Genomic DNA, 27,419 nt, shown 5'->3' with positions numbered 1-27,419 from the left:
AATTCACATTTTGATCTAAGACTGGAGTATAATTTAGAGGTAGTTGTCTGGACTAAAAGAAGTCTAATTCAATGTAACAATGCAGTGGTACAGTCTGTTAATGTTGGCTGAACACTAGCCAGTGTGAACCATGCGGGAAACTTTTAAACAGAAGCAGCAAGAGTAATCATCAAAAACATGACAGAGTAACAGTCCAGTGACGTAGATCTCAGCCCCTTTTTTGTGTGACAATTTAAAGGCTGACTTGCGGTTTCATGACTGCTCTTATTACACTGCCCTGATTGCACCACTGCTCTCTTCTGGACCACAAAGACTGAGAGAGCATTGATGAAAAGACAGCAGGTGACTTAGGGAGGGATACTCTTTGAAAACAAGTGTAGATTTAAAGGAAAACTAAATGTACAAACCTTTGTCTCACCAAGGACTTTCAGGCAACCATAAAGACAACATTGGGACCCTTTAATGGACTTTTGTCATATAACGTTAAGCAAAGAACTACAGTAGTACACACAATCTGGAGCTGATAATGATTCTATAAAGCATCTTTATCACTTTTTCGCTATGCCAAGTTCTACTTACCTATGCCTGTTGAGGGCAGTTTTTCTGGTATGCTGTGTTAACCCTTTCATCCAAGGAATAAGTGCAGATGCAAACCAGTGTGAGGAGCCTCAACATCGACTGAAACCAAATCTCACAGAAGTACCGATAGTCACATTCGCATGGCATCATGTGCAGACCCCATACCTGGTTATGGTGTGGGTATTTGTGTCATGCTTGGCAAAACTATCAGGTAGGTAGCTTGACCTAAAGAGTGAAAATGGTGACATTTACAATGTTAACATTAATGTATTAGGGATCAACTGAACAATCATTTTTTTACACGTTAATTTATGAATATTCTATTGTTCATTGTCTGTTCATAATGCTTGATTATGCAACTAAATTTTAACATGCACAACTTTCAGTCTTCATAATGTATTAGTGCATGTAGAAATTAATGTTAACATATAAAGCAGTTACTGTAAGTGTGACTATGAAAATGGACTGAGAGTTACCCTGCAAAGAAAAGTTTGTATGAAAACAAAATATATAGTTAAAAACATCAGCATGATTCCTTATGAATTAATTAAACATTTTGTTCTTAAGCTGATGTCATACTTTGAGAGGTAGAATTTCCATTCACTTCTGAGAAAGCAAGGTGATCCCTTGAATACCTCATACATGTAAATTTAGAAACAATACAGTGTAACCTGACAATTGCAAATTGAGTACAACAGCAATCCTGCAGAAGCTCAAGGATTTATATAAAATAATTGTTATTTTTACATGCATCACATTGCAACTTTATTAAATGGCTGGCAAATAATGTCATTTGTAATGTTCATCCTTTCTCAATATTCTCATATATTTGATAGGGGGATGATGCTTGAGGAGAAAATAGAAAAAAATAAACAATATAAATCTTAATGAATAAATAGCAATAGTAAATAAGAAACAAAAAGTGTTTTTAACAGCTTCTTGAATGTTATGTCATAAAAAAATCTAATAAATTAGTAATAAAAATGTGTTTAAATGAGCTTTCGTCCTTTGAGAGAAAATTTATATTACAAACCTACTTTTTCAAACTCGTCTTAAGCAGCTGGCACAATCTGAATAATTTTCCTGCATATTATCTAACACTCCTAACAAAAGTGTACATGATTTACCATTGTCAATGCATTTGGCTGATAGGAGCGGAGGGGTGTGGCTTATAATGACTAATACACTTACATATCTTGTGAATGTAATAATCAAAGTTCACAAACTTGGTGCATACTGTACCTGTATAATCAAATTTGAACCCTAGGTTATGCCATTGATTAAAAGAAACAACTGTGAATCATTGTTGTCAAGATCAATCTGGCACGCCTTGTCTTTTTAATGTAAAATATTAACTGAACAAATTAACAAAAGGTTACACTTCCAACGTAACATGCTTCTTTTGCCATTGTACAGTAGCTGTAAATGCAACACTCACAACATCTGTTCTTCCAAATTTGGCAATTTTTATTGCTTTATATAATTCTTACATCATTCTTATTTAACATACTTTTTCTTATCTGTGCAGACCTAATGTTATTAATTCTAATCACATAATGTCCTTTTATTATCATGGTGGTTGATGATTGTAAAATAAAGATAATTTTATGAGGAGGTAGCAGACATTATCATATTTCCTCCAAACCACACCCACATTATTCACATATATTATAAGTATATCATTAGCATGATTGTTTTAAATACACTATTGCCAAAGCATCAAACATATTATAAAAGCAGTGACAGAAAAAAAGAAAATATTAATTAATACAGAAAATTTGGTGCAATGGATTAAAGGGATAGTTCATGCAAAAATGTCATTTCTGTCATTATTTACTCACTCTCATGTTGTTCCAAACCAGCATGACTTTCTTCTAAGTAATGAAAGTGATTGGTGACTGAAGTGAACATTCCGACTAACATCGTCTTTTAAACGGAACAAAGAAAGTCAAACATGTTTGGATCAACATGAAGCTGAGTAAATGACAGAATTTTCAATATTGGGGAAAACTATCCCTTTAAAACATGGCACCATATTTTAACACTATAATGAATATTTGTACATATTTTTCTAAAATATATAAATAACAATTTCCATGCATTCACTCCATGGCTTTCTCTCTCTTCCTGTTTCCCTCTTAACAGTGATTGAAATAAACCACCATGTCACCAGTATGGTCCCAGAGAGTGGGATGCTCATCATCCTGGGATTTATCTTGGGAGGCATTGTCTGGGGAGCAGACAAAATGCAGACTTTCAAATTGCTTCCTTACACTTTCTTCTTCTACTTGTTGCCTCAGATCATTTTGGATGCAGGTTACTTTATGCCAAACAAGCTATTTTTCAGCAACCTGGGAGCCATTCTTGTTTATGCCATCATCGGAACTTGCTGGAATGCAGCTGCCATTGGCCTCTCACTTTGGGGCTGCTATGAGGCCGGAGCAATGGGTAAATTCGACACTGTCATTTTCTGCATTCTCACTCTTCTGTTAATGTGCATTAAAATGTATATTGCACGTATTTTGCATGTACAGAGCATGCCTACTTGAAAACTGGTGTAGCAAGGACCAGACAAATAGCCAAGTCCCCCTTGAAGCACAACAAATACAGAAATTTATAGAACCCAAAGTTGTAAAAAATGTCCTTGTGGAATATAAAAGTGAATGGTGGCATAGTCTTATCAGCATTGCTACAGTAGCAATTATACATTCACTCTTCAACTATATACTGCATGATAACGGATTGTTACGACCCCTGTGGTTGTCTAGGGCAGCGGCACCCCAGTGTGGATAGCATTTTAATTGTGGATTGATTTTGTTGTGTGTGTCAGGTTGGCAAAAGACTAAAGAAACCAGGTAAGCATATGGTGCAAAAGTAATTTATTAAGTACAAATAAAAATATACAAATATTCTACCCTTAGATACACCTAGACACAGTTTTACTTGGTTATTGGCAGACAGGATGTACAAAGCTTCTTTGAGGATTCACCACAGATCTTCTATTTATTTAGATTGTCTCGATTGCTTCTGTCTCTTCATGTAATCCCAGACTGACTCTTTTCAGTGGGGGGCTTTGTGGGGACCATGCCATCTGTTGCAGGGCTCCCTGTTCTTCTAATCTATTCTATTTGCAAAAGAAAAGTTTGGGACTATAAAACGTATATTTCCTATTGACACACTAAAGCTGAAAATATAAAAAAACATTTAAGGCAAATGTTTTTGTGAAGCATCTTATGTGCCTAAGATGTTTGCACAGTACTGTACATATATATATATATATATATATATATATATATATATATATACACATACATACATGCATACATGCATACACACACACACACACACAACTTGGGCTTTATACTAATAAGTAAGCCAGAGGGAAAAGGGACATGAGAGGGGGAGAAAAACAACTATGCATGCACATACATTTATTCATCTGGCAGATGCTTTTATCCAAAGCGACTTACAAAAGAGGAATACATTCTAAGTGAATCATACATACATAGGGACGTAACACTGATACTGAATTTGTTTGATAATTTCTGTGACCATTAGGTAACCTGGACATTGGCCTTCTGCAATTCCTGTTGTTTGGCAGTCTAATCGCTGCAGTGGACCCAGTGGCGGTGATTGCTGTTTTCGAGGAAGTGCATGTAAACGATGTGCTGTTTATCCTGGTTTTTGGAGAGTCATTGCTCAATGACGGAGTCACAGTGGTGAGCAATAGAGATTAATTTCCTCAAAAGCTCTGAGTGACAATTTGTTGTGGTCAAGCACCTTTAGCACATTTTCTCTCCACTTATGTAATCTTCCTTTATCTCTTTTGTAGGTGCTTTACAATGTGTTCGATGCCTTCGTTTCTATAGGAGGTCCAATGATTGATGCTGCAGAGATTTTCAAGGGCATATGTATGGACCCTCTACGTCTCTTTTATTATACACAGGGGTTCAAATGTCTTAAGTCCACAAGTGAAAATGTATCTTTTTGCATTTTTCTAATTTAATAAAACAGTTTTCACTGAAAATTATATTTTTACCATAAAGATTTGAGGGAAAAGTTGAAGTAGACTTGAATTTCAGAATTTCTTAATGTTTGGTATGTGTTTTATAACTGCACACACTCGATCTGGAATGGACTCCACAAGTTTATGCAAAATCTGACAAACAAGATGTTTGTGTTGTGCTTCAACACAAAGGAGTTGACATTGAGCTTGTTTACATATCAATACACTGATAACTCCCAAAAATTTGCTTATTTAAAAAAAAAGAAATCTGACAAAGCAAGAAAAACTAATTTACATGAGATTTGAAATAATCAAGTTATTCTTTGCTTTTGATGGCAAACCGTGAAGAGACATGAGCTCAATACATGTGTGCGTACTTTGGACAAACTGGTAACAATGCCAGTAAAGATGTTTACATGAAACATGAAATCAGGGTAATGAGCAAAAATCTACCAGTGTCAATCGGTTTATTGTTCAGCCGTTTATGACCTTACACCTATCAAGAAAAGTCATTTAATGCATTTACATGGCCACATGTTGTCGCCTTATTAGGCATAATTGGTGCAAGAACCTGCATGTAAATGTGCACACTGTCAATGTCACAAATATGCTTAGAAATAGTATGGAATCTTAACTATTTATTGGTTATTTTACATCCTAATGTCCTTTTGTTTTTCAAAATCCTAAAAATTTAAAGGTTTAAATTATTTTGATTTTCAATGTGGACTCATATCTTTTTATTCCCACTGTATCATTCTGAATACATATATGATGATTGATGGATACAAAACCCATTTTATCAACTATTTTTATCCCTTTCACTTTTGTGTTCTTCTAGCTTCATTTTTTGTGGTGGCGTTTGGAGGCTCACTTCTCGGCGTTGTGTTTGCCATACTGCTGTCCCTGCTGACCAGATGCACCAAGAACATTCAAATCATTGAAGCTGGCTTTGTCTTTGTTTTGGGCTACCTGGCTTACCTGACAGCAGACATGCTCTCCCTCTCTGCAATACTTTCGTAAGTCTCTTAAACAATGCTACACTTTCTAATACACAGTGGTGCCACAAGGTATTTTGACACCGTAGACACATTTATAAATGAATGTCTTTGCTTAATAAAAACAAAAAGCAAAGGGACATTTATTTTAAGAGATATAGAGCAAGCACACTAATCAAGCAAAATACTTATATAAAAATGATATACACACACACTGGCGGCCAGACATTTGGATTGGAATAATGTACAGATTTTGCCCTTATGGAAAGAAATTGGTACTTGTATTCACCAAAGTGGCATTCAAATGATCACAATGTATAGTCAGGACATTAATGACATGAAAAATTACAATTTCAATAAAAAAAAAAAAAAAAAAACTAAAACTTAACTTAAACTACTTCAAAGAGTTCTCATCAAAAAAATCCTCCACGTGCAGCAATGACAGCTTTGTCGATCCTTGTCATTCTAGCTGTAAGTTTGTTCAGATACTCAGGTGACATTTCACCCCACACTTCCTGTAGCACTTGCCTTGGAAGTGACTCTAGTCGGGCTCTTCTCATGCACCTTACAGTTGAACTGATCCCACAAAAGCTCAATGGGGTTAAGATCCATAACACTCTTTTCCATTTATCTGTTTTCCAAAGTCTGTGTTTCTTTGCCCACTCTAAACTTTTCTTTTTCTGTTTAAAAGTTTTTTTCTTTGCAGTTCTTCCCATAAGGCTGCACCCTGAGTCTTCTCTTTACTGTTGAACATGAAACTGGTGTTGAGTGGGTAGAATTCAATGAAGCTGTCAGATGAGGACAAGTGAGGTGTCTGTTTCTTAAACCAGAGATTCTGATGTACTTATCCTCTTGTTTAGTTGTACATCTGGCCTTCCTCATCTCTTTCTGTCCTTGTTAGAGCCAGTTGTGCTTTGTCTTTGAAGACTGTAGTGTACACTTTTGTATGAAATCTTCAATTATTTGGCAATTTCAAGCATTGTATAGCCTTCATTCCTCAAAACAATGATTGACTGATGAGTTTCTTTTTTGCCATTTGTGGAGCGGAGGGGGGGCGCGGCTGATCAGAATATCGCGCGCCCGGTCCCCAATCGGCCTGATGAGGCGCGCGAGGGATAAAGGCGGCCGGTGACGATGGTTCGAGAGAGAGAGAATTATGGGCATGTCCGTCGTGTGTGTTTGTTTATGTGTTTTGGTTTAAGTTTTCATTAAATTATCATTTATATTGACAAGCCGGTTCTCGCCTCCTCCTTGCCCATCCTTGAGCTATTTTACACCATTTTTGACCTAATATTGACCTTTAGACATGCCAGTCTATTGTATACTGTGGCAACTCAAAAACACAAAGACAATGTTAAGCTTCATTTAATGAACAAAATAGCTTTCAGCTGTGTTTTATACAATGGCAATCATTTTATAATACAAAATTATTAATTTAGCATGATTACTCACGGATAAGGTGTTGGAGTGATGGCTGCTGGAAATGGGGTCTGTCTAGATTTGATAGAAAATTACTTTTTTCAAATAGTGATGGTGCTGTTTTTTTTACATCAGTAATACTACACTTTGATCAGTTGAACACCACTTTGGTGAATAAATGTACCAATTTCCTGCCAGGTGTGGTAGAGATACGGGTAAGCTGCTGTATCTCTTCGCATCACTCGAAAAACACTTGATGTCAAATGAACCAGTGTCAAAAGCGAAACCGTGCATGCGAGACTGAACGGCAGCCAAAAACAATTATAGCTTTGAGACTTTAAATTACAGCAAATTAAACTTCAGTATTTAAGTCATAAGTGCAAAATCAATGGGCATGGCCATGAAGTTTTGGTATTTTTGTGCAAGCATGGGCTATGTCCAGGTGCAAGTGGGTTTGGCGAAATCATGCATGCAATGCGCAAAAAGGCTGGACCAAGTGCAATTTAATTCGGAGTTTCATTTCCAGTTATTCCAGCATCTCTGTCCTACTATATAGTCCATTCCCTCAAGCACCAACTATTTAAACAAAGACAGTACGTTCATAAGAAGTTGATAGTTTAAATGGACTGTCTGCAATAAATTAATAGAATAGAAATATGGACTTATGTTCTTTCGTGCATTAACTGCATCCTTGATGAATGCCCAGGCACTTTCTATGAAAGTGACATGCTCCTTTAATATGAATGGAAAATGCAATTCTCGTCAGAATTTGAAATTATAGCGAATGTAAGTATTATTCATTATAATCTTCATCTTCTGACACACAAATCATAGCTAGTATTAACAGTGATTGTATCAGAACACACTTCACTTCAACCAGTCGATTTTGATATTCAAAAAAATAAATGCATTTATTGAAACATGAAAAAATTTAACCAAATAATGTACATTTCTAAATTCAAATTACACTTCAAATGAAACAAAAAAAAAAATACAACAAAAATAATGAAGGTCAAAAAATCATACCAAATCCAAACATTTTACTCTGTCCAATTCCAACCCATCTTTTCAGTGACAAAAAAAAAAAAACAACACACATACATACAAAAAGAAAAAATAAAAAATTATTTATATGTAGCGCCCCCTAGGCCTATTTCCTGGTACTAAAGGGCGTGCCTGGGCTCTTAAATTAATCCCAATAAACTGTATATATAGAATTCTTGCGGACCTCCTGTTTAAATGTCTGTTTGTGCAACTTTACTTGTGATAACTATTAAACTTTTAAACCACAACCCTGTATACTTACTTGTGTGTAACTGACTTAAACCATATTCACATGAAATATCATTTACATATATCATTGGGTAATAGATTGAATCTTACACTAAATAAATACTCAGGACTCAGTTATTGAAATGTTAAATAAAAATGGAGTTTACTAAATAAATAAAATATTAAATTTACCAAAAGAATGAATTCTCAATATCAACACACAACAACAAAAATAAGATACAAAATGTATCAATGAAGAAATGTGTCAATGAAGGAAAGTATTCAACAAATACTTACTTAGCTTATTGAATAAAATTAAATCACCTCAAACCTCAAGTTTGAATTAACTTCAAAATGTAAAAGAAATAAACAAAAATTACATGTACCTCAATAGCCTCAAAATGTAATAAGCTTAAAGACTTGTAGGTTAAAATACAGCACATAACACATCACGAAACACACGGGCCCGCGGGCCCACACGCACACACACACTACCCGTGATTCACCCACCCCAGTCCTTGCCGGCAAATGAGCTAAAACTTAACAGCTACACGTTGCAGGCCTGGAGCGTCGCTTGTGTTCGGTGTGGCCAAACAAAATGACCCCTTCACTCCCTTTGGAGCAAAAGAAACAATTTACAAAAAAAAAATACCTTAATCCCAAGTGGTGGTTCTTCCGTCGAATTACCACACCGTCACAGGCAGTCTCTCACGCGCGATAACCAGGGGCTGACAATAGTATGAGGTGTGATTTATGCACTTTTTGGCGATCGCTAAGCAAACTGAGAGGTGAACTAACGTGTATACGCTCGCGAGCCGTCTGGCCAAAATCCCATAGTATTCAGGCGTCAGATGTAAGATTTGAGACGTCACACGTCACGGTCACGTGTTGGAGCTGCGCTCAAAGTCCGCGGCGGCGTGGCGGCGACGTAGCTGAAAAAGGATTGTATTTACTTTGCGTCTGAATAACGTACGCGTGGGTAAACGTGTGGATAAACGTCTGGATAACGTACGTGTGGATCAACATCTGGATAACGTACGTGTGGATAAACGTGTGGATAAACGTCTGGATAACGTACGTGTGGATAAACGTCTGGAAAATTTAGTCAATGGCAGGAAAGATTAAAGTAGAATTAAAGTAAATTCCTATGTACACTAGCAATGGACTAGCCTACACAGAAATTCAGAAACGCAGAATTAGAAAATTATCTGTTTTTGTCACATAACACACACAGGAAACAGTAATCCAATAGCAGTAGTTTTTAATGGGGTAATCCAAAATCGTAGTCTTCCAGGCAGGGGTCAAAATCCAAATAATCAAACCAAACACAAGAACTAAAACAAGCTAGAAACAGAACTCAGAAGTGGTGTGACATATAACAAGGACTCCGTGACAATGACTGAACAGACAGGGTATAAATACACAGATACTAACAATGAATAACAGGGAACAGCTGGGTACAAAGATGACGGGGAACAGCTGAGTGCAATGAACAGTGATTGGTACAGACAAGGATTGTGGGGAATGCAGTTCCAGAGTGAATGGTGACAGTATGGGGAAGAGACCTCTAGTGGACACCCGGGGAAACACAAACCAGACACTGTGACAGTTTTATATCAATATTTTAATCAATATTTTCATACGTTATAAGTTATAATTATAAAATATATATAATTATAGAAATTATAAGACTGTATACGAAAAACTATGTAAAAAATTTATATATATATATATATATATAATTTTTTAACATAGTTTTTCGTTAACATATATAAATATATAAAATAGGCAACTCGATCAAAAGAGTTAACCCACTACCAGCCAAGCTTTGAATACTACTTTTAAGTATCTTGATCAAAAGATTGCGTACAAGTGCAGGCCAAATATACTTGGACTTTTCTCTCAGTATAAATCAAGTAGGGCCTATACCTAATGTAATTTTAAGTATATTTCTGAGAGGTACATAAAGTATATTTTTGAGAAGTATATAAAATGTAGACTGAAAGTATACTTATTTTTTAGTTGAAAAGAAGTAATAGAACAATTTTGGTAAGTGTTAGCCTTACTAAATGTATAGTTTTATAAAATTGCTGTAGGCTGCAGTAAAATCTGTCAAATATCAACTGCAAATTTGAATTAATTGATTTACCTTTTTCTAACTGGCAGCCTTAAGATAACAGTTTTTGCAGTTCTACTATAAATCTTGCGTAGGCCTACATATAAATATACTAATTATACTGATTACTAATAGTGTCTACACTGTTGTACAACCCACAAAAAACATGAAAACGTGTGTGTTATGATTACATCCCAAATTAAAAAGGTACAATAGTAAAGATAATAGATATTTCCTAAGTATTAATCCACGCGCTTATCCACGCATGCGTTATCCACGCGCTTATCCACGCGTACGTTATCCACGCGCTTATCCACGCGTACGTTATCCACGCGCTTATCCACGCGTACGTTATCACACGTCATTGGTCACGGCAATGTACGTGACGATCGACACGATGATTGCTTAGTTTGCAAAGTAAGTGCACAAATCACACCTCATACTATAGGCTTGTTTGAGATGCGCCTTGCCTCGCCTGAAATGTAGGTGAGAGTAGGCGGCTGCAGTGAGGGGAGGAGTGAAAAAAGTGCAGGCAAGCCGGACACTTCCTGAATCTCGCTGTGTTGTGGACTGCAAACGTCAGCAATGGAAGAGATCGCGTTCGCGTTCTTTATCGCAGACGAAGTGGATGCAATTGAAATACCACTGTTTTTACACGAAGATGGTTATGATGAGGAGAATCACCGAGGGTGAACAGTGCTCATTACTTAAAATGGCTTATTCAGTAAATGGTAGGGATATAAATCTAGAGTGGTATGTTGCAACTTGCATCTAATGAAACTTATGTCGTGTAAAAAATAATAAAAAATCCCCATGATCATTTTAAATGTTATTATGGTTAAAAAAAAATGCCTTACCTTGTTTCTGTTCTGCATTTCTCACTTGTTGCATATTTTTTATCTGTAAAAGGAATTTCAATCAATAAAATAAAATTAATTCCATCATCAAGCAACCAATTTTTTATTTTTTTTTACTCACCATTCTTTATTGTCTCAGCAATTTCTTTGCTTACTGTTAATGTTATTGCTCCCTGGGAGTCTGATAGTGTTAATAACACATTCTCCATCTTGCTACAATTGTTAACTTTGTGGGTGCCTTTTATAATCAAAGCCATAATGAGAAATGATGAGCATACAGATGCTGCACTAAATTTACATTGTTATCCCTAATTATGGGATAAACATTTCAGAGTGGGATATGGCACAGCTGATTAACCTAATGATGTGTATCCTACTTCATGGATAGTTTACCCAAAGAAAAACAAATATTTGGGTGAACTATCCCTTTTTACATGAAAAATATTCTATATAAATATATTACACAATTGTTTGTCACCTTAATGTAAGTTTGAATTTCATGTTTAATGATTAGGAAAAGTGTGTACAGCTAATTATTATTCAAAAATAATATGAAACAAAAACACATTCTAAATTAAGAAATTAGCATGTGTGGGTTGTGTTTACTGCACTCCAGGAATAAGACATACCCAGATAAAGATATCAGATAAAAACACACAAACATGAGGCCTAATTGTAAAACCGTCACATTAGATGTGTGTATGCATGTATTGATGGATTGACTAATTTATTTAATGGCATAATGTGGTACAAAAATGTCAATGTACAAAATTAACACAAGCATACAATACAATAAAGAGAAAATTACAACAAACAGGACTTCAAAATAAGAAAATAAAAATAAAAGGTTAAATAAAGCACATGTACTAATTACTAATAAAGTACTATAGAAAAAGTAAATAGTATTAGGCTATAGGTAATGGACTTCTTAGAATTAAGGGAAAAAAATATCAGCTGACAATCGCAGCCAATGAGCATTAAGTTGTGTCGTCAGCAAGTCGTTTCCCATCATGCTTTTGATCAGCGCAGTCGGTGGAGAGCAACTGCGCGCGACTGCAGAATCCGACACGTGCGCCTTGCGCTCGCGAGAGTTTTGTGACATACGTCAGCATGACATCAGAGCAAGGCGGACCGCTCTCGGACACATTTCTAACCGGCATGCATTACGCGCTGATCACCGGTGATCGGTTCTGCGCAGATTTTGCTCATCTCAAACAAGCCTAACCACTCACGCGACGGGCAACCTCTCAGTGACGAAACGGTAACTTCAGCAAACCGTCAACAACTACAAAGTGTTCGGCTTCCAAGTTCACAATTCAGTCCGATTTGTGTGCACAAGACCTAAACAAAGTCCAACTGGCAAATATACAACGTTTGTCACGTTCTATTTTTCAGTTTAACCTCTAAAACATGGAGCAAATCCTCGACGCAACTTCTCAGCTATATCGTCTTTTTTTCTTTTATATCTCCGGGTTCCGCCCTTTCACCTCACGTCACTCCATGCATACCAAAATCATATAGTAAAATATTTTGTACCACCAAACATCAAAATATTACATGTTACATTATACATTTCACTTCACCAATGAAATCCTTTAAACAAACTCTTAGAATAAATTAAACACATACTTGAAACAAACACAATTGTATATCAAACTACAACTCCCTTTATTTTTACCTAAAATGAATAGAATGGATATGAACTACAATAAATTTGTTTCTTGTGCTTACTTCTAAATTCTAATATTGTATAACTTTAAAATAATTTCAATCTAATTTATTTAGCACTTAGTTAACTTAAATGCTTTTTAGCACTGTGCTACACCTATATATATATACACACAATTATAAAGTATATATAAATTAGATTATAAATACAAATTTAAATATAAACATAATGATAGTAATTGAAAAATAAGCCTTGACCTTTAGGTAGTTTAACAAAACCTCATAATTATAATATTTTTTCTCATGAACAGCTAAGACAGTGATTGTCAGGGACTTGATTTAATGTTCCACTATATTTTAAGAGTTTGGGCATTAACTTTATTGGAATCTCCAAACTTTCGACTTTTAAACGTTTTTTTTAAACGTTTTAGCGCAACAAACAAATTCTTAGTAAAATAGCACATTTCACCACTTCATTTACATACAATACATGCAGTACACACCTAAATCCACAATAGTGCAAACACTCGCACCCACGACCATTTGCTTTGGCACGAAAATTGCACTTAAGAGTTAGTGCTCTCACGAAAATTGGATACGACATTGCGCACGGTCATAGCGTGTTGCGCTGCACTTTGCACTCACAAGAGCCCAAATTGTTTTAAATCTGAATGTAGTGTCTTATAATGCATAGGCAATGTACATTTAAGTGTATCTTGCCAATAAAGCTTGATAGAAATTGAACCTGCCAATTTTATCATATTATTAAAAAAGCCCACTGGAAAACGGCAAAAGATTTTGGCCTAACTTTTAGAGCATGTCCACTGATTTTATGGCATGTACAATTTGATGTGTGTAAAAATGTCGCTGATTTACTCGATTCACATTTCGGGTAAATTGTGGTTTTAACTGGATGATAAACCAATTTCTTGTTCTCTGAGACAAAGCATAAAGGATAAATATATTTATGATTAGATTTGAATGTTTGTACCACGATTCATTGCGAATAATCACAGAAAACAGTGCGATTAATTAGCTAGTTAAAAAAAAAATCATCGATTTACAGGCCTACATTTTACCTTTAAATCTGTGATGTGAACAGCTCTGGCGTCACCTGTGTATCTCTCTCATATTTCTCTTTGTGAGTAGTGATGTAATGGTGATTCAAATTTAAATCTATCATTACAGATTTCATCGCCACACACACCAAACACATGGGTTTTCCCGTGAACTCTGTCAAACCCTTTCCCATTTCGACTGGAAAATGGGGTTTTTGTAGTTGACAAATTTACTGTTTAGAACAGGCGACCTCTGCCGGTCGATAGCCATTAATGTTTTCAAGCATTTAATTTAGCTAATAGACAACAATGCTTTTCTGTGTCACAGAGTCACCTTCTGCGGTATATGCTGCCAGAAATATGTGAACTTCAACATGGATGAGAAATCAGTTACAACAGTTCGTCATACCATGAAAGTGCTCGCAAACGGCTCGGAAACCATGATCTTCGTATTCCTTGGCATAACAGCAATCGATGAAGCCATCTGGGTTTGGAACACTGGCTTCATCCTCCTCACCCTCCTCTTTGTATTTATTTACAGGATCATAGGTGAGATAAAGCTCACGCATAAGCACAGTTGTGCCATGCAGAGCTTGAAGTCAAAACTGCCTTTAAAAACGTACACATCTTCATCTAATCATTGTTTTTTCACGACAATATTCTTGGGAAATATGTGTGTGTTGCAGGTGTTTTCTTCCTTACCTGGATCTTAAACAAGTTTAGACTTGTTCCCATTGAAGTCATTGACCAGGTTGTGATGAGCTACGGTGGCTTGCGAGGAGCAGTTGCATATGGATTGGCAGCCATGCTGGACGAGAACAAGATAAAAGAGAAGAATCTCATGATTAGTACCACACTCATTGTGGTGTATTTCACTGTCATAATTCAGGTACAAACCCCTTCCTCAGTCACTTATCGTAATACTGAAACACATACATAGTTGGATCATACTGTATGCCCAACCTAACTTGTCGTTTCCATGTGTGGTTTTTTAGGGAATCACGATGAAGCCATTGGTTCAGTGGCTTAAGGTCAAAAGGGCAGCTCATTTTGACTTGAAACTTGTTGAAAAAGTGAACAATAGGGTAACTGCCCTTCAAGACACCATAACACTCTAGCTATAACACTTGGATCTCTACACACTCTTTACAATGAGTCAACAGAGATTTTTTTTTTTTAAAACTAATGGCTTAATAAATAAGGTTTATATTTGTTTTTTAATCATGTCTAATGGTGTCATTATAGGCATTTGACCACATACTTTCAGCAGTGGAGGACATTTGTGGACGCATAGGAGACAACTGGTGGACCAGAAAGTGTGCATTCCTCTGATTTTGTGCATACACCATATTATTATAGTAATATAATATGAATATATAATAACACATAGTCTATCTTTCCATTGGTCTCTCTCTATCAGCTGGAAAAGATTTGAAGAAAAGTATATCAGCAGGTTATTGATGAAACCTAAGGCCAGAAAAAACAAAGACGATCTCTTTAGTATCTATCACAAACTCAATCTCGAGGATGCCATGAATTATGTCTCTGAGGTGAGTGCATGGGTTAGCTTCTATCAACATTTAATTGCTATTTATAATTTTTTGGTTGTCTTAAATTGCATTTAAATTGCCTGTATCAAACTACAAGGTTATCCTTAAACAAAAGTTTAAATTAGTACCATATACAAACATAAATATTGACTGCATAGATAATTTAGAGCGTTTCCATCCCAGAAATGCACTACTTAAGTTTTTTTTTTTTAGATCCAAATTCAGTGCAGGCTTATTCTTTAAATAATGTTGCCTTTTTTTGCATATCAATTTATTTATAAATATATTTATTTCGGTTTAAAAAAAAAAATATAAATTCAACGTCAATGTACAAATCCACATTCTAAAATGCTGCTTGAGTACTGACAACGAAAATGATGAAAAATGTATCTAACCTTGTCTTTTTTTTATGTAGGGTGAACGCCAAGGTTCTCTGGCATTCATTCGTAGTGATAAAGCGGCCAACATAGATTTCAAAATGCAGTTTGGTTCGAAATATCCACATGTGATCCCTGAAATAATGGTCGATATGTCGAATTACGAGTTTGGGATTGAAAATACTTCAATAACCTCCATTGTGTAAGTGCAGTTTAGTATGTCTAAAACAAAGTTCACCACAAATGCTCACTCTCCAAAATTTGTTTGGGAGAATAATCAATGTAAACTTGAAACTTACCTATTGTAAATAACTTTTTGCTTGAATATACTGTAAAACTGACTGAAAGTGCTGTAAGTGATTTCAGCAGTTCCCTATCGAGAGGTCTCTCCTATTGCGTAAGTAGCTTACGCTACGGGAAAACTCCGTTTCTCGAGAAATATTGAAGTCTTTATGTAAAACGCATTGCAGCTGCACAGCAGACAGTAATGAGCGAGGCAGCTCGGTCATTGGCTGTGCTGCGGCAACTGCTCGAACCAATGACGGGGCGACTCTGAACGCGCGACCAACGCTCAGAGCCCGCCGAAATTAGCATAGCCAGGCTATATAATGGGCACCCCATCATGCGAGTTCCTTTAGATTTAATCTCCTTCAGCAAAGACCTTCTCTTCGCTGGATTCTCCGGATTGTTGGAGTCTTTCGCCCGCCGTCGAAAAGCCTACAGCAGGACCGCTAAGAGGACGCCGGCATCTTCAGCCGCCTTCGAAGCCTTCTGCTACGCCATCCGGCACGCAACGCTATATCCTTTACTGCAAGCGCTCGCCCCTGCGACGCTTTTGATTAGTAAAAGAGCAATTTTTTCAAGGCGTTGTTGCAAATGCCTTCAGCCTGCGCCTCGTGCAGAGGCCCTCTTCCTGATGGGGATCGTCACATCATTTGCACTCGCTGCCTGGGACCGGACCACGCAGAAGCTGCTCTCATTCAGGGCAGATGCCCCGAATGTGACTCCCTGGGCCTCGCCGAGCTGCGCGCTCGCTTTGCCGCTTTCGCCGCAATCGAGCCTGCTTCCACCGTGCTGCCGCCCCCTCCGTTCGAGCCGCGCAAGAAAAAGCACGCTCACAGAGGCTGCCAGAGCACATAGACTTCGGTGACGTCACGCCGGCCCAGTCCCCGCGTGCTTCACCGCTGCCTGAGATCTCCCCGCTGCCAGTCCATTTTATGAAGACGGACCAGCACCCATCCAGCAGAGCGGTGGGTCTCGTCTCGTTCGGCGCGTCAGGGGACGACGATGAAAAGGATGACAGCCTCTCTATTGACGCTGCATCCGACGACTGGCTGGGCTCGAGTTTCGACCCAGCACCATCGACATCAGCGGACACGAGCACGGGCACCAGCATGGACTCTGAGATCGTCCGCATCCTGTCCAAAGCCATAGAAGACCTCGGGCTCGACTGGTCTTCTCCGGAAGAACCTACCCACAGCCGGCTGGACGAGTGGTTCCTGCAGGGGAGCCGGCAGGCCCCTCGACAGAGACCCTCTCCTTTCTTCCCCGAAGTGCACGACGAACTCACAAAGTCGTGGAAAGCCCCGCACTCTGCTCGCCTGAAGCCTTCTTTTTCTTCCTCGCTCTCCTCAGTGGACGGCGCAAGAGAAAGAGGCTACGAGGGAACTCCGCCCCTCGAGGAGGCTGTGACCAACCATCTGTGCCCACCCTCCACCGCCGGATGGAAAGCCAAAGCTTCTCATCCATCGAAGCCCTGCAGATCCACCTCAGCTCTCGCCGGTCGCGCATACGCCGCCGCCGGCCAAGCTGCGTCAGCGCTTCATTCAATGGCGGTTTTACAAGTTTACCAGGCCAAACTTCTCCACACCATGGACGAGTCTGGACCTGCGCAGCGCCACTGACGTAGCCCTACGAGCCACGAAGGCCACCGCCCAATCCATCGGCCGGGCCATGGCTAATTTGACTGTCCTTGAGCAGCATCTGTGGCTGACGCTAACGGAGATGAAGGACGCGGATAAGGCGCCATTCCTTGACGCCTATCGCCAGCGCCTGTTCGATCAGCGTAAAGAATTCGCGCTACTGAGGCCGAAGGATTCGCATCGCCACTTCTGCCAAGCCCAGCTGCTCACCAGAGCCTCAGCAGCAGCAGCGAGCAGGCGCCTCCGTCTCCCAAAGCGAGCTGACCTGAACGGCCTCGGCGCTCCGCTGGCCGAAGAAAGCCGCCTGAGCAAGGAGGTCCTCGGCCCAAGATCGTGCTGAACCCGGAGCCTCGTAAGTCTTCCTAGCAATAGGAAGAAAAAGAGAGAGTACGTGTCTCGCAAAGGCCGGACCACTCTCTCTAAAACATGTAAAACATTACCCAGTCCCCTTACAGGCGGTTGGAAATGTCTGTACAGCAGTCAATGGGCCAGTCACAGAACTCGCTCACCTGCAATCAAACGCCGTTTTAACGGCGACACACAGAAATCACGAAGAGAGTCATTTTCTGTCTGTGTCACTAAGGGTTCACATGTCCACACTAAAGTGCGCATTCCCACATACCAATACTGTCCAAACAGTGCCAAATACTTCCCCAGCTCAGGCTGGACGTCCAATAAATGTAGATCGTGTGCCTATTGTCATGTATGCACCACTACACACAAGCACTGTTCCCACAGTTATAAACACTTCCCCAGTAAAAGCGGGAAATACTATAAAAGGTAGCGCGTGTGCCTGCTGTCCTGCATGCACCCCTACACACAAACACTGTATGCATAGCCAAAAAACCCCCGCCACGAGCGGAAGACTTTATGAAAGTGGTGCGCGTGCCTACTACAGTATATGCACCCCCACCCATAAGTGCTGCCCATACAGTTTCAAACAGTTCTCTGTCTCATGCCGCAAACATCACAGATGCGATGCGCGAGCCAAGAGAAAAAGCGGGAAGCTTTATGAATATGGCGTGCGTGCCTATTACGATGTATGCACCCCCACCCGAAAACTCTGTTCATACAGTTTCAAGCATTTCTCCGACTCATGCTGCAAGCATTTCGGAGATAGCGCGCGTGCCTGTACTCTAATTTTGCAAAGAGCGTGCTATCCCCCAGCCAGAATATCTCTTTTCTGGGAATAGTGCTAGACTCAGTGCAGATGACAGCGTGCCTCTCATCAGAGCGCGTGCTCTCTATTCGACGCCTTGCAACATCATTCAGAACGGGCGCACACGCCCCCGTCAAACGATTTCAAAGAATGCTTGGTCTCATGGCCTCGGCATCAGCAGTACTCCAGCTAGGATTGTTGCACATGCGTCCTCTCCAGCGCTGGCTCAAGAGCCGTGTCCCCACTCACGCGTGGCGCTCGGGCCACTTTTTCATCAGAGCGAATCACGGCTGTATAAAAGCCCTGACGCCCTGGAAAGCCGTCAACTGGTATCAAACCGGCGTGAGTCTGGGCGTAAATACGCGGAGAAAAATGATCACGACAGATGCCTCCAAAACAGGATGGGGGGCCCTTTAGGAGGGCAGGCCTGTATCCGGCTTTTGGTCAAACCCGGAAAAGTGCCTACATATAAACTGTCTGGAAATGAAAGCGGTCGCCTTGGCTCTCAGAGCCCTGCTTCCGTACCTGAAAAATGAACACGTCCTGGTCCGAACGGACAACATGACGGTAGTTCCGTATATAAATCGCCAGGGTGGACTCAGGTCGAGCTCCCTGCACTCTATGGCCAGGGAGCTCATCTTATGGTCACAACACCACCTGCGCTCGCTGAGAGCAGCGCATGTGCCAGGCGCCCTGAACCAGGGAGCAGACATGCTGTCCAGAGACAAGGTTCTCCCAGGAGAATGGTCTCTCCACCCCCTGACGGTTCAGTGGTTATGGCAAAACTTTGGTGAGGCAGAGGTCGACCTCTTCGCCTCCAGGGAAAACGCGCAATGCCCCCTTTTCTTCTCAAAGAGCACGGACGCGCTCGCCCAAGTCTGTCCGAGCCGCCCCTTGTATGTTTTTCCCCCGATCACGATGCTACCTCAGGTCATCAGTCGGATCAGGGAAGTGAGATGTGCAGTGCTCCTGGTAGCCCCACTCTGGAACAACCAAACGTGGTTTCCAGAACTGATGCAGATGATGCAATCTGCCCCATGGCCGATTCCGTTGAGGCTAGACCTTCTCAGGCAGGCCAACGGGATGATTCTTCATCCCCGCCCCGATCTGTGGGCCCTCCATGCATGGCCCCTCAACGGGTTCCCGAGAACCTCCCCAGTGGAGTTTTGAGAACCATCACTGAGGCGCGAGCACCCTCTACGAGGCGCTTATATGCCCAAAAGTGGAAAGTGTTCAGTGACCGGTGTGATACCAAGAGCTTGAACCCCAAATCGTGCGAGATACCAAGTGTACTCGCCTTTTTGCAAGAGCTGCTGGAGGCGGGCCGCACACCCTCCACGCTCAAAGTCTATGTGGCTGCCATAGCGGCGTCACACAATCCTGATAAAGGACGTTCATTAGGGAAAAACAACCTAATCATTAGTTTCCTAAGAGGCGCTAGAAGGATGAACCCTCCTCGCCCCCCCTCGGTGCCGATCTGGGACCTGGCCACGGTCCTGGACGCACTCAAGAGTGCCCCGTTCGAACCTCTCCGAACCGTGCACCTTAAACAGCTCTCGCTCAAAACTGCGCTCTTGCTGGCGCTCGCCTCAGTCAAGAGAGTGGGCGACCTGCACGCGCTGTCATCAAGCACTGCTTGCCTGGAATTTGGACCTAACGACTGCAGAGTTGTCCTTAGGCCAAAGCACGGGTATATTCCTAAAGTGCTCTCCACACCCTTCAGAGCACAGGTGATATCTCTGGCAGCGCTATCGTCCCCAGCAGACGAAAGCGACGCTAATTTACTCTGCTCGGTCAGGGCGCTCAGAGTATATTTGGAACGTTCTGCCCTGTTCAGACAGACGGAACAATTATTCGTATGCTTTGGCGGCCGCACTAAAGGTCTCGCAGTCTCAAAGCAAAGAATATCGCTCTGGATAGTGGATGCTATAGCGCTAGCTTATGAAGCCAAGGGCCTTCAATGCCCCTTAGGCGTCAGAGCTCACTCTACGAGGAGCATGGCCTCCTCGTGGGCTTGGTCGAGTGGGATACCCATTGAAGATATTTGTGCGGCGGCGGGTTGGGCCTCGCCTTCGACATTTATCAGGTTTTATAACCTACAGGTCCCCTCATTGCATTCCAACATTCTATCAGCCTGACTGTAGAATGGACTGGAGTATGTATATGCTGAGCATTATCTCCTCCCTTATAAGGTCCGTCTCTGACCGACTTAAAGGATTTTTTATGCATATCAGTACATAGAAAGCTCAGTACATAAGATATGTGCTTGTGTTTGTACAATGAGCGCCCCACCTTGGAGCAAAGGCGCTCTGTGTTATCCCGTTATATAGCTCGCCGTTGGCCGGCTCGTGGAATAATCACTTTGCTTTAAGGCTCAGGCATCTGCCTCTGGCTTTATAGAGCGAAGTCAGCACGCACTAATACCACACATACCACATGAAGGGCCTGCCTTTATTCATTTTATGTGCCAGAGAAACAAGTGCGCAGCCATCTTGAAAATGTTGTCTCGGAACTTCCGTTCTAGCGGTTCTAAATAGATATCTATGGTGTTGATGTCAAAGCGTAATTGGCTAGCGCAGTGGATTTACGGGTTATAGAGTTGTCATAATCTATCAAGAGTATTTTAAAGTGTTCAGAGGATGTCATAAGACTCAGAGCAGGGAGATTTTAAACAAGAATACTTTATTCATAAATACTCAAGATCCTACCTTTAAGCTGTGGATGTGCTGATGAGCCTCTGTGCTCATTAAACTCCAAGAGATAACATGAAGCCATTAAAAATATCTCATAAGATACCTCTGACCATCTTCTCATGTTATTCACCCATTGGGTTAAAGTAAGCCGATTTTGTGAGCGTTAAATCGGGGAAGGGGTGCAACTACATAAATACACACACACACACATTGAAAGTGTTTGTTTTATTTGATATTCTGTTTACAACCATTTTAATCACATTTAAGCCTCTAAAAAATGGAGGGTGACAAATTAATTTTAAAAAGTACAATTGTCATTTTCTTTAATGTTGAACTTGCATGTGTAATAATATGAGCTGTCACTTTTGGAAATGTCATATCAACTACACATTAACAGATTATTAACCTATTATTACCAATTATGTGGAAACCTAAAAATTAAGCAGAATTACACATATAACAATTAAACACTTGTATTATGAAAAAGTGCAGTGTGCAAGAGATAGCTGTCTGAATGTCCAACTTACCTCTTTGGGTGTAAGAAAAAACAAACAAGCATTTTAATGTAGTAAAGGGGTGCCGTAGAGTCACACCATCAACTCTTGGTGAAAAAAAAAATAACTTTCTGTGCTCCCACAATTAATCAATTTTTAACGACTCTTAGTAGCATTAATACAGACAGGAAGTTTGTTGACAAAATTCGGAAGAGCAGAGCGTGGATAAGGAGCGGGAGTGAATAGCTAATAGCCTTATTTTAAAGGAATAGTTCACCTAAAATCACCTTCTGCAGAACACAAATAAAGATTTTTAGAAGAATATTTTAGCTCTGTAGGTCCATACAATAAAAGTAAATGATGATAAGGCCTTTGAAGCCCAAAAAAGTAACTAAAGTCAGCATAAACATAATCCGTCTGAATCCAGTGGTTTTGGTGAGAACAGACCACAATGTAATGTGATCATGATTTCAAACTCGATTACACTTCCTATAGCACCATCTAGCTCTGTCAAGCACAAGGAAGTGTAATCGAGCTTGAAATCATGTTTGTGCCTAGAGACTGTTGTCAAGAAATACAGTGAAAAAGGAGTTATTCTGTATTTTGGTCTGTTCTGACTCAAAACCAAATGGATTGCTTCAGAAGACATTATTTCAACCACTGGAGTCATATGGATTACTTTTATGCAGACTATATATCCTTTTTGGAGCTTCAGAGGCCTGATCACCATTAACTTGCATTGTATGGACTTACAGAGATGAGATTTTCTTCTAAAAATATTCATTTGTGTTCAGCAGAAGAAAAAAAAGTCATACACATCTCTTAGATGGCATGAGGGTGAGTAAATGATGAGAGAATTGTAATTTTTTGGGTGAAACATCCCCTTTAGTCTTGTTCAAAGTACTCGAAATGACCAGAAGCAGAGGAAACACTTTTTATTTTTTGAAACACTGTTGAGATAGGATGCATCTAGTTTAAATGTCATAACAATTTAATGTCAGACTAGCATAGAGTTTATCTTAAAGTTGCAGTTATTACAAATAAAAAGGGAGAAATAATTGTTGTCTAGACAGAGATCTTGCTATAGTTACATATGGGACAAAGAATTTAATTTATGAATTAGGTTTGGATGAACTGACAGTGCTATGATTGCACTGCCCAGATAGTTGGCATAGATAAATAAATCTCAATATGTCAAAATGTGGCAGTAATTAAGACTTTTGGTCTCTTGTGAATTAGAAAAGACAGCGTCCCATCCATATCCCTTGACATCCATGGGCAAGACCATAAAAAATTGGTTGACGACCACAATGCCCATCATCTTCTACAACAGCACTTATACAGGAGCAGAAAGCATGTATGAATTGGCCTGCTCACACATACACACTATAATTCTCAATTGATCCACAAACACATTTCCCTTGATTACATGTGCACATAACACAATTCCACCCAATCAATCAATTTTCCTCCATTTTCCCTGCAGCACCGTCACAAATACAGTCGCTATCAATTTGGCATCAACCAAAGTGAGGATGAAGTGCAGGAGATCTTCCAGAGGACCATGAGGGGCCGCCTTGAGTCCTTCAAATCTGCTAAAATGGGTGTCCACCATGCCAAAAAAACCAAGCACAGCAAGAAGGTATTAGATATGTATGATCTTCCCTTTACCCTGAATCAATCAACTGTAATGTTACATTTATCCATTGATCCATATTTTCAGGTGTCTATTGGACACCCAGATGATAGAGGCTATCCAAATGGAGATGAAGGTACCTATCTGTCTTTCTGTCCATCCATTCATCCGTAGTTGTCTGTCTATTCACAATTCTCTTTGACCAAGCATCGTTCTCAATTTTGTGTTTTTAGTTGACAGTGCTGTTGTTAGTGAGACTAGTGCCACGAATGGCCATTTCACAAGAGACACATATATAATGGGAGGTAAGCAAAGTGGTCTGAAACATCTTTTGGTACACAAAGTGCAATTTTATCCAATAGTAAAAACACTAACATTTGAACATGTGTAAGTTTAAGGTATGTGTGTGCTTCCTCCATTGAAGCAGGCATAGATAATCCAGCATTCATGCCAGATATGGGCACTCCCATACAAAGCCCACCCTGGCTAATGGAGCCAGAGACGGACATGGCTGTTGCACCTTCCCAAAGGGCACAGGGACGCTTGCCATGGACACTCAACAGGCTTGTGCCAATGAGGATCAGCAACTGTTCTATGGACTCTTTCCTTATTGCTGATGCATCTTTAACTCAGAATGTGCATGAGGAACAGCCTCAAAGAGACGATGCAGAAGTGTAACTACACATCCTCCAGTTCATTAACATTAACCTGAAATTAGCTGATTAGATAAGTACCCTGCTTGTGTACTGGTATCCCACCTGGCTGCTTAACTATCTTAATAAGCAATATTAGACCAGCCTTCACTGGAAGAACACAATACACTACTATATATGGCAGTAGTATGTGGGCACCCAAACATTACACCAACATGTGCTTGTTGAGCATTTAATTTCAAAACCATGGGCATTAATCTTCTGGAAAGATTTTACAATACATGCTGTAACATGGCTGCAGGTATTTGCTCTCATTCAGACTCAAGCATCAGTTTGGTTAGCCACTGATGCTAGGCCAATGGGGCGTGGCATGCAGTCAGCATTCTAAATCTTCCCTAAAGTGTTCAACGCGGTTAAGGTCTGGTCTTTGTGCATGCCAATTAAGTTGCTCCACCCAGCCAGAATCGTTAATTAGAAGAGGGTGTCCACTTACTTTTGCCCATGTAGTTCACAGGGAATGGCACATCAGATCCCTTAATTTAAGTATTATTTGAACGGTACAATATACCAAAGTATATATGTTGCTGACTATGCACATATTTATGATTACAAGTGACGATTCCATGAATAGATATTTCAGGATAATGCCGCATTACAGAAAGTACAAATCAAGCTGACTCCAAAGACATAATGCCTGTAGAGTCCAGAGATTTCAGTCCATTACAAAATATAAAAAATTAGGTGGAACTGGAGATTTGCTGCATGAATCCCACAGAATCTGCAAGACACTGATAAATTAACAAGGACCAACGTTTAATGTTAGAATGTTTCCGGGAACTTTTTGAATCTATTTAGACAATTCTAAAAGCAACGAAAGGTACTTAACAGTACTTACTGACTGTATTTAAAAAAAGAAACAAAAGGAAGTACTATGCAACTTCCTTTTCAAAGTTCTGTATATTTTGTCAAATAAAAAAATGTCTTTCCTGCATTACAGTATTTTTAACTATATAAAAAGGAAGGAATATTTATATAGTTATAATTTTTTTGTTTGTACGTAATGCGAGTGTGGGGTGAATTGTTTAAAATATTTTTAAATATCAAATATGTGCAGAATATTTTAAATCTGTTGTATCCTGGTATTCAAATAATGTCCAAGTAGTTTCTCTAAATAATATGGCATCATGTATTTTCCATCATGGGATTAATAAATGATCAATCAATCCTTCTAATGACATAATCTGTCAAGTTTTGCCATATTCACTACTTTTCAGCATCTGTACATTGATGTCGATGATAATTGTATGTACATATACAAAAGGATCTCAATCTGTACCATTCCTTGTTAACAAATTATACTACACTCACTGAGCACTTTATTAGGAACACCTGTACACCTCTTACATATTCATGCGATTATTTAATCAGCCAATCATGTGGCAGCAGTACAATTAATTAAATCATGCAGATACGGGTCAGGAGCTTCAGTTAATGTTCATATCAACCATCAGAATGGTGTCAACAACGTGATCTCAGATGGGCTGTTTGGGCTGGTTTGAGTATTTCTGTAACTGCTGATCTCCTGGAATTTTCATGCACAACAGTCTCTAGTTTACTCATAATGGTGCAATGAACACAGTTCTGCGGATGGAAATCCCTTGTTGATGAGAGTGGTCAACGGAGAATGGCCAGACTGGTTCGTGATTACAGAAACGCTACAGTATCTCAGATATCCACTCTACAATTGTAGAGAGCAGAATAGCATCTCAGAATGAACAACACGCCACGGTCAAACCTTGAGGCGGATGGGCTACAACAGCAGACCACCACATCGGGCACTTTATTAGGGCCATAGTGTTCTTAATAAAGTGTTGAGTGTATATAGTACAATAATGTGAGCAGTAAATGATAATTTACCAATACCACAACTAAACAAAACATACTGAATGTATATTCTATATTTATTCATATGCATAATGTTTGTCCAGACAAAACAGTTGAAAAACATATCCATCAAAGCTTGCAAACATACATTTATTAAAATATTGACAATTAAATAGAACAACCAAATAAAAATAAGGGACCACGATTAGAAGGGTTGAAATAAACAAAAGAATCAAATATATTTCTAAAACAAGACAGTTGTGTTATAAGTTAGTTAAAAATTGTTATTTCAGCACACAGTAACTAAACCATTACGCCAAAGCATTGAAAGTTTGTTACATCACAATGGAAACAGTGCTGAATTCTATGAAGTTCCTTCAATTTAAGAAGCTTACATAGTTCGATCAATCTGGACACTGGTACTTAATAACACTGATCGTATTCTTTACAAACAAGATGTTTGATTAGTTGCTAATAATGAGCTGTTTTTAATCACATACTGTATATAGATGTCATAATTTAGCAATCAGTGCCAATGATCAATAGCTCCTTTGAGATCCAGCAAACCATTTTTGCAGCATTGCTGATACATCCCAAATAAATTTACCACATTATTAATGTAACAGTTGGATCAGGTGTGTTTGTTCCTGGCTAGAACCAAACCAGTTGATATAAAGGTGTCCAGAAATGAAATTCAGGCCAAGTACTGTATTAGTGATGTTACCAATTAAGTTATTGCTATTTCATTACATACAGAGAACACAAATTTGACACTGACTGTAGGAAACGGTTTAGAGACAAGAAAAAAAAAAAAAAAGGTTTGGGATATAACTGACATTCCCAGGCTTCATAGAGTAGCCTTCCTGCTCAGTGCTTGATCTGTTAGTTATGCAGTGCCAAAAAAAAAAAAAAACCCTTGTAGAAAGTTTGGTCCAGAGACCATGTAACTGGCAAGCTCCGTTATTTGTTGTGTTCTTGGCGAATAAAGAGGCACAATCACACACACACACACATACATTTTAACACTCTGAAACACACATTATACAGTATATAATATCAATGTATACGAACTTCAATATAG

General features: G+C 39.4%; 1 protein-coding gene across 2 annotated transcripts; it reads left to right on the top strand.

The window, feature by feature from the left end:
- The first annotated feature begins 282 nt into the window (after positions 1–282).
- On the top strand, positions 283–27,351 carry LOC127619644 (sodium/hydrogen exchanger 3-like). 2 transcript variants are annotated; one of them, XM_052092589.1, is made up of 16 exons: positions 283–790; positions 2,725–3,027; positions 4,138–4,298; positions 4,412–4,490; positions 5,424–5,601; positions 14,299–14,519; positions 14,657–14,859; positions 14,966–15,055; positions 15,216–15,286; positions 15,391–15,520; positions 15,936–16,099; positions 23,405–23,522; positions 23,652–23,807; positions 23,889–23,937; positions 24,035–24,106; positions 24,229–27,351. In XM_052092589.1, exons 1-16 carry the CDS (start codon positions 562–564, stop codon positions 24,477–24,479), a joined length of 2,475 nt encoding a protein of 824 aa, XP_051948549.1. In that variant the 5' UTR covers positions 283–561; the 3' UTR covers positions 24,480–27,351. The 2 variants fall into 2 exon arrangements, with proteins under 2 accessions (XP_051948549.1, XP_051948548.1); XM_052092588.1 differs by having other exon boundaries at positions 24,226–27,351.
- The last annotated feature ends 68 nt before the right edge of the window (positions 27,352–27,419 follow it).

This window comes from Xyrauchen texanus, chromosome 26, assembly GCF_025860055.1.
Source record: "Xyrauchen texanus isolate HMW12.3.18 chromosome 26, RBS_HiC_50CHRs, whole genome shotgun sequence".
NCBI lineage: Eukaryota > Metazoa > Chordata > Actinopteri > Cypriniformes > Catostomidae > Xyrauchen > Xyrauchen texanus.
This window is presented reverse-complemented; position numbering and strand designations above follow the sequence as displayed.

Excerpts from the sequence above, each read along its gene's own strand:
- LOC127619644 (XM_052092588.1), top strand. The coding sequence starts at position 562 with ATGCCAAGTTCTACTTACCTATGCCTGTTGAGGGCAGTTTTTCTGGTA. Across the intron at positions 4,491-5,423 it reads AGAGATTTTCAAGGGCATAT|CTTCATTTTTTGTGGTGGCG; the intron begins GTATGGACCCTC and ends GTGTTCTTCTAG. Across the intron at positions 15,056-15,215 it reads TTGAAAAAGTGAACAATAGG|GCATTTGACCACATACTTTC; the intron begins GTAACTGCCCTT and ends GTGTCATTATAG.